The following is a 12334-nucleotide window of genomic DNA, read 5'->3' on the forward strand; positions in this document are numbered from 1 at the left end:
AGTTGCAGAGTTTTCAGTTAAATGGTCACTTGAGCCTGTCACATTTGGCCCTGTGGCAGCATAGTAAATCATGATACTTTAGGGTGGAGGACCTGCTCAGCTCATGGCAGCTAAGAAGCAAAGAGAAAGCAAGAGGAGCTCCAGCCTCCAGTATCCCTTTCAAGGACATGCACCCAGTGATCTAACTTCCTTCCCACTTGGTTCCACCTTTTTAGTGTTCTACCACCTCCCAGTTGCCTGGGGACTTTAACAGTTTAACTCCAGTTGTCTGGAGTCTTTGGGGGGACATTCCAGATATGAGTTATAGCAAATGGTATGTTATTTTAAGTCTTGCATAAAAGATATTTTTTTTTAAAAAAAGGCAAACATGAGGTTGAGAAGTTGGGATATTTTGGGTTCAGTGCCTGAATCCAAAGCAAAGTGGCCAGTGCTTGCTTTGGCAGCACATATACCAAAGCAAGGCAGCTGACATAAAGAACCAACTTAGAATCTGTGGCAAGTTTGATACATAATTTTATCCGTAATTTCTGCATTTAGTTATTTAATTTAATATTTGTATTTAAGTTGAAAATTAAATCCACTGGATATATGTGGTAGAGGGCTAACATTGCCTAAAAGTGTACACAAATAGCTTAGTTTTATGCCTGAATTTCTACTTTCTCTCTCTGCCTTACTACATCTTTTTAATTCTTTAAGGTTCAAGTCAAGTGTCTCCTTCATTGCCAAGCCTTCCAAACCATGCCAATTCATGAATGTTGTTGTCACTTGAACACTTGTAATATTTATCACATCCATTATTTCACTGTTACTTGTATTCAAAACTGTGGTATCAATTATATCTTCATAATTTATTAACTTAAAATTATTATTATAAGTTCATTGAGACCAAACCTTGTGTCTTCTTTCTCCATTTCTTTTATGGGACTTAACATATGCTATAAATTGATATTGTTGATTGCTTATTGACATGTGATCTGTAGGATTCACAATATATTTTATAAATCACAAAGGTTTTTGTGAGTGTAGACTGGTGCAACCATTGTGGAAATCAGTATGGAAATACCTCAAAGAACTAGGACTGGAAGTCCCATTTGACCCAGCTATTCCACTGCTGGGGATCTTCCCCAAAGAATTAAAAGAATCATACCATGGTGATATATGTGCACCCATGTTCATACCAGCATAGTTTGTGATAGCTAAAACTTGGAAACACCTCAAATGCCCATCAACTGGAGCCTGGACAAAGAAAATGTGGGTTTTTTTATAAAATGGAGTACTACTCATCCATAAAAAATGAGAAATTAGAGACATTTATAGCTAAATGGATGCACATTGAGGCAATACTCTTAAGTGGAATAAATAGGACACACATGTATAAATACTGAATATTTTCTCTGGTGTGAGAAACTGAAAGTGTAAATAAGGACTAAAATGTATAATAGGTAATGTGAAATAGGAAGAAAAGGGGCAAAGGGGAAGGAAGTGAGAGGGGTAGGGGAAAGGAAAGAAAGATATGGAATTAATATGACAAAATGGAAAAATAGGAACAAAATCTTTGTAAATAGGGAGGAATGGAGGGGTTGAAGGGAGGGCTGGGCAAGGGTGAAAAATAAGAACGAAGAGAGATTATGTAAAGGTGCAAATTTCCAACGATGAATGTCATTATATTGTATAAAGGTACCAATGATTAGAATGAATAATCGATAATGCAAAATAGGAAGAAAAGGTCCAAAGGGGTAGGGGTAGTGGGAGGGGCAGGGGAAAGGAAAGAATGGAAAGGAAAAATGATGAGAAATGGAAAAAAATGGAAATAAAGTCTCTGTAAATAGGGAAGGGTGGAGGGGGTGAAGGGAGGGCTAGGAATGGGGAAAAAATAAGAACCAAGCTGCATCATGTAAAGGTACAAGTTCCCAATGAGAAATGTAATTGTGTTGTATACCTAAAATGTACCAATAAAAGAATTTTTTAAAAAAAGGTTTTTGATGCAAATGCTTATGTTAACCATACACTAATGAAGTAGAACATAAGTTTTTATATTGAACTCTTTTTTATTAAGAAAGTAATTATAAATGGAAACAAAGTCTATGTAAATAAGGAAGGGTGGTGGGGGTGAAGGGTGCATAGCTAATGAGGAAAAAAATAAGAACTAAGATACATCATGTTCAGGTACAAACACCCAATGATAAATGTAAATGTATTATATACCTAAAATGTACCAATTAATATATAAATTTGAAAAAGAGAGTAATTGTAGTATTTATATTCCCAAGTGAATTTTTAATCATGATGACCATCTTTAGACCCAGAAAGAGAAGATCATAGTCTAAGCCAGAGCTTTAGATGGTCTTGCCCACTATTTCCTCTGGTTACAGGGTAAGAGTAAGGGTGTTTGCCAGTTAAATCCTGTACTTTCTTTCTGTACTGTAGTATCAGATATTCAAGATTCCAGAATTGCTCCTTCATATGGGCTGATGTCTACTTTCAGGAGCCCCATGGCTTCGTTCTGGGATCGATGCTCCACTGGATTTACTGTGGAGCTTGTGTACTCAGCTTGAGGGGAAGACCAAAGTTGGCAGTTGTTTGTAACTAAGGAGGGACACACTTGTATATGAGGACTGGAATGCTCATACATGTACACATGGGAAGCCTCTATTAGTATAGGATAGAAATAGAGTCAGCGAATGGAATGGAAGTGGCATTGACTGAGGTTAGGAGCTGGTTCTCTGTGGTGCACACCACATGTTCCTTTACAATTCTAAGGAGTTCAGGCATTTAAAATCAATTTGGCCTCCCAGGTTCTTATGAGGTTATCTTTGCAAAGTGAAAAAACAAAATATATTTCAAGTTGTATTTTAAAATGATTTATTATTTTTTAAAATTTAGATATATTAGGTGTGAGTCCCCAGACTCATTCTTACTTTGGGGCTCCAATATTTAGAGGCCCTATTTCTTTTAATACTTGAAAATTATAATGAAACATTCATATAAGTATATAAATATATATTCAGTGCTTTAAAATGCAGCATTATGTCTAAGATTTGTGATATTTCTACATCTACTGAAGTTATATTTTGTAGTGAATTTCATAGCCTATTACATTTATACCAGTCTTGAATTTATATTCTTATTTTAGAGAATCTAATCTAATATAAATTATTTTCTCTTTTTGGTTAAGATGAGATTTAGAGGTTGATCTGTTTTGACTGGTTTGGTGCATGGTTTATCTTTTCCAGTATAGTATAATAAAAATGATCAACTGTGATGACTAACAAGTTCTCCCACATTTTTTTAAATAAATGAGAGCAAAAGAAATACTACTCTTCATCACACATCACAATGTGGAAAAGGATACACCATTTTAAGTATTCTTATGTAGTGTTTTTGCAAAGATTCATATTTTTCATTTGTTTTCATTCTTGACTATCCTCTTTTTTAAAACATTTCCCAAACCAAATTATTTTTATTAAATGTAATAATTATATAAATTATTTTTCCAAATAAGAGTTTTTCACATTTCAAATACATGAATCTCATATTTTAGAGAGTTGCTTTTTAACCATTTCAATACTTTTTATTAACATGAAAACTTAGTCTCAAAATATTAAAATGTAATTATTCAAACTGAATTTTTAGTAATATAGATTTTTACTCTGATATGAAAGTAGATGTAGTAATGAAAATAATTACATTCATTCTCTGAGAAACAATCAATTCTGATTAGAAATTTATCCAAAATAAGAGTAATCATTAGATGAGTGCTTTAGAGATTTTCCTGAGAAATGCTGAGGATTTCATTATTAATTTTATTATTAAGTATAATATTTCTTATTATCTTGGCTCATGGTTCAATTTCAAATGATTAGTCTGAAGGTTAAACTATGAAATAACTGGTTTGTTCTTAACTTGAAGTATAAGAATAACATAATACCTGTGATATTCTAGGGTAAAAGGAATTTAGATGAGTAATTTTATATAAGTCTCATGAGATTATTGGAGCACCCCTGATTAATAGTGAGTATATGTTGTAAAATTATATCCTCAATTTTAAAGGAACTAATTTTTCTGGAATATATTCTCTGATACTTACAAATGAAATTTTTAGAAGAGATTGCATTTAAATCTGCTTGGTAGAAAATAAAATTATTTGTAGAAATTTACAGGAGATAATTAAAAACACTTAGTGTCATCATAGTCTTATATACTGAAAAAAGTGGCCATTCTGTTGGAAACTATACTAATTGAAATTCAACCAGCTTTGATTAAATGACTTTCTAAAACCAATTAAAATGAGAAACTACAAACAGAATGTGTTAAATTATCTTATTATAAATCACTGATGTATGGTATCAAGAAAGAAAACACTTGTGTACTGGAGGAAATGGTTTATCATTTCTAGTATACTCTAATAGAAATGATCAACTCTGATGACTAGCACATTCTCCCTAAAAGGCTGCAATGATTCCAGAACTGTTTTTCATTTATTGATAAATTTCAATTATAGCTATACAATTATAATACAAGTACCATATAAATTTAAAATATAGAAATATGCAATGTGAGATGTATAAATACTGGTAGTATCAATTGATTTCAAGGTACTCAAATGTTTTTAATAATTTCTTTTTCTAATTTTTAATTTTTATTACTTCATTTTTACAGTACATAATGGTTACATTCATTGTAAGAATTGATACATGTACATAGCACATCTCAATTCTTTTCTTTTTCCTCTTCCTCCCAACCTCCTCTTATTTTGCCATCATCAGATTCATTTATCTTATAAGTCATTATAAAGTTGTCATATATACAGATTAACAAGACTAATAGGCAAAAAACATATAAAACACAGAAGACAATTATACTAAATCAAGGTATGCTTTTTGATAAATTGTTCATGCTGGATAACAAATTTTTTCTCTCTTTTTTGTGTTATCTGTCTTCTATTTCCTACTTAATTTGTATATTGGCTTTTTATGTGAGAAACCATGTGATATTTAAGGTTGTGTGTCTGATTTACTTAACATAATTTCAAGGTGCATCCATTTTTAATAATTTCTTTGAAAAAGGGTAAACAAGTTTTTCCTATGGCAAGATATTTCTAGGTGGCACACAGGAAAGAAGGTCATTCAGACACCTACCCCAGAATAATAAAGGCCAAAGTGTTTAAAGTGCTTATAACATCTTCTTCTTTGTTCCTTTTCATTATCCATATCACCCCATGTGCTTCCAGTGTCCAGTGTGGCTGTTCCTAAAATATACCCATAGCTCCGTTCTCGGGCTATTCACTCTTACTGCTTCCTCTTTGAACTCTAATTAAGATACTTCTGAGTACCTTTTCCTCAGCAAGGCCTTCTCTAGGTACTCTATTTAAAACTGTATCCCTCTTCTTCTTTATCTCTACAACTAGTTTTTTCTCCCATCATACTTTCTGTCATATTAGTCACTTTACCCATTTATACTTTCTATTGTCTCTCCACCATAGCGTAATCTCCAGAACATTTTTATTCCGCTAGTTAGCTGATGTGTTCTCATGTCCAGAATAATGTCTGATAAATATTTCTTGAAAAAATTTAAGAAATAAAATATTTTCTTATTTTCTCTATAATAGCCATGAAATACTTAATTGAGTCCCTGTAAACCTGCCTCAATTTGTGGCATTTTGGATATGAGTAGAGGTAAGAAAACTAGAATCCATGTGTCATGAGTTCTGTTGTTTGATCAGACAATAGACAGTACTTTATGTAATTTTAGTATCCCAGGAACTATCTTAACATCTTTGCATATACTCAAATAATTTGTCTTACAGAAATCCAGTGAAACAGGTAATATTATCAGCTCCATTTTACAATTGAGGAAATTAGAGGTAATAAATTAAGTTTTACTTGGTCAGGCAATTAATGTGTATGAAGGTATGACTCTGGACAGTCTGTTCCAGAAACATATTCTCAAGTGAAGTCTCCATGGTTTAAATGCTACTGAATTCTTGTTTTGAATAGCTTCATTTGTATCCTTTTAATTCACTTTTACTTTTTTTAACATTGGAAAATAGTCATTTCGGTTTAATAATTGACATTTTATAGTCACTTAATGTTTTCCCTTTTTGTAGTGGGATGCCATCACTGAAATGGATGAACACAACAGGCCCATTCATACATACCAGGTTTGCAATGTGATGGAACCAAATCAAAACAACTGGCTTCGTACAAACTGGATCTCTCGTGATGCAGCCCAGAAAATTTATGTGGAAATGAAGTTCACACTGAGAGACTGTAACAGCATCCCATGGGTCTTGGGAACTTGCAAAGAAACATTTAACCTGTATTATATGGAATCAGATGAGTCCCATGGAATTAAATTCAAGCCAAGCCAGTATTCAAAGATTGACACAATTGCTGCTGATGAGAGTTTTACTCAGATGGATTTGGGTGATCGCATCCTCAAACTCAACACTGAAATTCGTGAAGTGGGACCTATAGAAAGAAAAGGCTTTTATCTTGCTTTTCAAGATATTGGGGCATGCATTGCCCTGGTTTCAGTCCGTGTTTTCTACAAAAAGTGCCCCTTCACTGTTCGAAACTTGGCCATGTTTCCTGATACTATACCAAGGGTTGATTCTTCCTCTTTGGTTGAAGTAAAGGGATCTTGTGTGAAGAGTGCTGAAGAGCGTGATACTCCTAAACTATATTGTGGAGCTGATGGAGATTGGCTGGTTCCACTTGGAAGGTGCATCTGTAGTACAGGATATGAAGAAATTGAGGGTTCTTGTCATGGTAAGAAAGAAACACATAACTTATCTTGCATATTCATGATTTTTAAAAAGTAAATGTGTTCTACAAGAATTTTCAAATAAGCATAGAATGAAGTACCTTATAATTAATTGTGAAAGAAAATTCCTAATAACTATAAGAAAATGTCTGACTTTTTTTTCCTGTTGGGAAAAATTTCTCGTATTGTTTTCAGTAAAGGAGTAAACCACTATAAATTTCTGTATCCTCCATTTTTATGGGGAAAAGAAACATCAACAGTAGCAAAAAGTAGTGGAAATTCAAAATAGAGATTTGTCTGATGTTGGTCTTGTCGGATTAGGAACAAAGTTACAAAATAATTCTTTTGTTCATGTCAAACTAAAATAAATGCATAGTATTTTAAGCTAAATTCCTCATGAGGAATTCATAAATGTTTTATATTAAAAACTTTTAGGCTATTTTACACAGATGTTACATGGGTAGTGTTTTAATGTAGAACTTATCAGAGCTTTATTTATACTTTGCTGTTATTGAGAACAATTTTCTACTATATAACCCATTAGCTTTTAAGTTTATTAACAGCATTTGGTAAGAGCTAGTTATCAGGACATATTAGCATCATATAATGCTGGTTAAGTTTAGAACTATACTTTTCACATTGTTTTGACAATGAAATACCAGTAATTTTCAAGATGAAATATTTCCCTTTTTACATTAATAACCCTTTTAGAGTTTATTAATCTAATGAATATTTAAATTAAAAATTTCATATAGCTATCTTTACAATCTATTACATTATATTTGAAATCAGGACTTATATTTGAAATCAAGACTCATTATTTTGGTAAATAGTAACAAACCTGGAAGATTTACTTCTCAGTAATAAATTAGAGTATTTTCCTATCTCAGCATAATGAATTTATTAACTTTTCTGTGATACTGTATTCATATTAGTTTAAAAAGATGAGAAAAATAAGAAAAAACTTGTATGCATATAATGGTTATGAGTATTATAGGCTGAATTTTTGAAGTTTTTATCTGTTTATAAAACACTTGGGTTCTCTACTTTTGAAAAGTTCACTATTGCTTTCAGTGATTATCATGTTTGGTATTTGGAGAATTTTAAAATTAATATGAGAAGTCTGTAGTATGTAATTTAGAAAATATGAACCAGTGTTCTACTATTTAATCAGGAAAATGTTTATTTTACATTTATCAATAAAGATCAAATCTAAAAGTTTTATTCACCTATAAAAGGATTTATAATGGAGAAAAATAAAGCATGAATGATCTTAGTATTATAAAATATTTATAGAAATTCAATAACAAAACTTTATATATATAAATAGTAAAATTGGGAAGACAATAAGAGGGAAAAAATATACCTAGCAACCATGCAGTTTTGCCACATTTTAAATTAAGTAGATATTATAAACATTAATTACAATTTTTTAAAAAGTTTAGAGAATAGGTCAATAATCTAATGATTTATATGATTTGTTATTACCAAATATTTGCATTTTTATGGCATTGACCACAGGATTAAATCAACCTACCATGGTAACTAGGTTTTCTTTAATGTGCTTGAGGTGTGAAATTTCTTCTTGTGTTTTTTATGCTTTAAAATTTCTTCAGTTGTTTTACAAAGATGAATTTGGACAAATCATAAGCAGTAGCAATTTATCTAGAGCTTCTACTTGTCTGTCTTTATGTTTTATTACTGTTATTATTTGTCTGGATACAGGAACATGAGGGAGTGGGCACAGCACAAATATTCATCATCTTCTTGTAGCGCACAACAGAAACTGGAGGAATTAAGCTTGAATTTTATATCCGTGGCTTACTAATACTGAAATCAGTTACCTTATCCATAAAGTATTGATAATAATTATGATAAAGTACCTATAAAACATGTGTGTATGATTCCAATCAAATAAAACAAATTGTTCTTTGTAAAGAAAAAGTCTGAGTGGATACAGAGACCTTGTTTTTAAAGATAGGCATTTTATACCATTTTAAAGTATGTATGTGTGTGTTCTTGATGTTTTATATGCACTTTTATTTTCTCCATTATAATATTTTCCTTTTGATGAAAAAATATTGGTGCTTATCAACAAGTTATCTCACAGTCTACTCTCTGAACAACACAAAACTAAATGTCAAATTAAACTTAGAGGAGTAAACCATACCTGAAGCAGTGATATGACTACACACAATGGGAAAAGAAAACAGAGTATCTACATATCATTTTTCTTCTGCTCTAGTCTGTTAAAATAATATAAACTGTTGATATTTGATATTTCTGCAACTACTTTTTCTTCTTCTTTTTTTGGTACTGGGGATCAAACTTGGGACCTTGCATTTGCAAGGCAGGCGCCAGAACCACTGAGCTACATTCCTGGCCCTGTGACTACTTTTTCTTAATCACTTTGATAGGTGGTAGAGATAAATATAATGACACATATATTTCATTTGTGTATTATCATTAGATAAAGCAACACAAAATTAACTAGATAAAAACTACAATGATTTATTTTTTTCTCAGAGGTAGTCCTATTTAATGTAGAATAAACAAGTTACACATGAAGCTGAATTCTACTGGATGCTTGACTGGAAGTGGGATATTCAAGATGATTTCTCATTTCCAAGATCTTTCTCAATGTGATCTCTCATACTTTATGAATCTGGCCTAAACCTTTCCACAGTACAGAAGAAAAGGGAATGGAAGGATTATGGGAGAATTTTCACCTCTTCATGCATGTGAAATGAGGAAATGAGGGGCTACACAAGTAAGGGGATACTTGGAAGTATATTGAGGGAAGGCAGCTACTGGAATGCTATATGGGAAGTCACCTTGCTGAATTCCTCCCATCTCTACCTCAAGTAATGTCCCTCCTTCATTCTCAAAACCACATATGCTCTACCATTGTGGCATCATGTTGAGATTCAAAACAGCATTATTGAAATCAATTCCATACATGAATTCAGCTTCTTAGCTAAAGCCTCTGTTGACTCCAAACACTAAAAATTAAGTAAATCAGTTTTTGTTTTCCACACCTACAATAGAAATAAGACTGAACTCTCCCATTGTAAAAGGTAGAGAATGTAGCAATCATTGGCCCACTCTTGCACTGAAATTCGCCTAACTGTTGTCATGATTCTGTGCCACAGGAGCAAGGAGTGTTCTCTGACTAAAGCCCACTTGTCCTCCTTGGGTTTGGCTCTCTTTAGCTCCTGGCTTCTTTGCCAGATTCTGCGCTCTGCCATTTGAGTCACTGTCCTTGTTTATAAGAATTACCTGTGTGCCAGTTGCTAGTTTCAACAGCTGTCTGGAAACATTCTTAATGTGATCAACTGTATTAAGAAATGCTATTTAAAATTTCAGGTTATTACAGGCAGTATTATTACCATTTATTTTCATTATATAACGTGGGTTATTGATCTTTCATTATCTTCAATAGTACTTTATTATATTCCAGGCTCTACTCCCATTCTCCTTGCTACTTTTCCAGCCTCCAAAATCTGTTTAGCCTCAAAGCTGATGCCACTGATTTTAGGTTTTTTGTTGCTGTTGTTATAGCAGCACCCTATGTCCTGTTATAATCATTTGCTTACAATTCTGCAATTAGAAAATCTGGGCTGGTTTCATTGGATGATCACTTAGGCAACTACAGTTATTTGGAAGTTTAACAGAGCTGGATTTCTAAAATAGCTTCACTCATATAAAATGCTGGTTCTGCAATATCTGAAGCCTCAAATTTTCTCACTAAGTCTTAATAACAATTTTAGTGTGCTTCATTTTTGGAAATTATGCTAGCATTTTTTCTAGTATGTCTATTAAAAGTGGTTATTCTCCATAGCATTCAAGAAACTTCACAACTTGGCCTGTGTTGTACTTTTCCTAACCTTGGAAAATTCTATTTGCTGTCCTATTTTTAACACTTTAGAACAATCCATGTGCTTTTCATATATATTGCTTTTTTCATATTTTGTCTGGCTGCTTGATGTCTCTTTCATCTTCTTTTTTCTGTGATGGAATTTCATTCACCCTTCAAGGTCTAGCTCAAATATCATATATCTAGGTTTTCACAATTAGTTCCTCTCTTCTCTGTGCTGCAGTTTACTAATTATTTATGTGTCCCTTTCACCAGAACTGTCAGATCAAAGGTATATTTAAAAAATCACATGTGCAATAAAGGATGAGAATCTGACTGACAGGCAATCATAAGGTACTGAAATCAGGGTCTGCTGAGTAAAGCTGGAACTACTGGTATGCCTATGTGGAATTCTCTTTTGCTTCTCTGGAAGGTTTTAGAATATACTTTATCCATCATTTTATGAATTCAGAAAATTCCTGAGAACAAAATTTACTTTTCTAGAGTCACACAGGAGTGACTAATATTAAAACTGACACCTAAATATTTTTGCCTTTGGACTTTGTGTGTTTTTCCTCCCCTTTTTCTCTATTCTCCACTTTTCTCTCCCTTTCTTGTTCTTACTCTTATATTTCTTCATTCCAAGCATCCATGTCCTTACTTTGATACTTTAATTTTTCCTTTTTAGTAAAACCAAAGCAGAGGAACTCTAAGTTACTCATTAATTATACTCTATTTTCCGTATGTCTATTTTCTCTAGTTTGACCTGAGCGGTTTTCAAATTGGATTGTCATAGCCATTCTGAAATGTAGGCTGCTGCAAATGATGGAACAATATATAGGTTTATGTGGAACTTTGCTCTTAGAAATGATGAATTAAAAAAATTACAATGAGGCTTTGGAGATTCTCATAATTTGCTTGAACAAATTTGAGAACTCATTCTGGTATATGACAAAGACATAATAAGGTGGCTTAAAATAGAATAAATCCATTTCTATCCTTAGCTATAGAAGATATTTATTTACTTATACTTAGTTGATTATATTGCATCATAATAGTTGTGTTACTGATAGTTGAATTTGTGATTTATTTCTTTATAATATTGTTAAGAATACCAATACACAAATTCTGGAGGCAGAAAAGAAAGAAGCTCTCTTATTCCTACTATATCCATCAAAAGTAGAGAAAAACATTATGTTAAGAGTTTAAGCAAATTTAAAACCAAATGTAAATAATTTAGGTTATTCTATTGTATACATAATAAGCAGTATTTTAATCTTGGTTTAAATTTCAACTTATTTTTCCTAAGTACTCTAATTTTATTTTATCGGTTCTTTATTGAAACTATTATGCCGAGCATATTGATGTTATAAATACATTATAATTGTTCTAATTTATTCTACTTAACATCAGTTTTTCTAAGGGTTTGAATTTTTAAAATTATGTTAATTTGTAGAGTACTAATGTACGTCAAATAATCCTTCATTTTATCTATTTTTAATAATATGTAAGAAATAATGGGAAATAACACGGAAAATCAAATGCAATTTTTTTCAGCCGTCTGACCTCAGTTAGGAGTTTAAGAAGTGACATAAATCCCTAATAAGCTTCTCTTGAACATTAACTTAGGATAAATCTCGTTAAAGAAGTAGCATTTGAAGTTAGAGATGTTAGTTGTTTGTTTTGTTTTTGAGACAGGGTCTTGCTATGTAG

At 32.1% G+C, this 12334-nt stretch overlaps 1 protein-coding gene across 1 annotated transcript in view; it reads left to right on the plus strand.

The window, feature by feature from the left end:
- The window catches only part of Epha6 (EPH receptor A6), a 916320-nt gene that overhangs the window by 152990 nt on the left and 750996 nt on the right, over positions 1 to 12334 (plus strand). Inside the window, 1 exon segment of the mRNA XM_021238833.2 lies at positions 6107 to 6770. Within this exon segment, the coding sequence (XP_021094492.1) occupies positions 6107 to 6770 (664 nt within the window).

The sequence above is a fragment of the Heterocephalus glaber genome, unplaced genomic scaffold (genome assembly GCF_053883595.1).
Source record: "Heterocephalus glaber isolate CG9 unplaced genomic scaffold, H.glaber_assembly_v1.0 deba00000122, whole genome shotgun sequence".
NCBI classification, from domain to species: Eukaryota; Metazoa; Chordata; class Mammalia; order Rodentia; family Bathyergidae; genus Heterocephalus; species Heterocephalus glaber.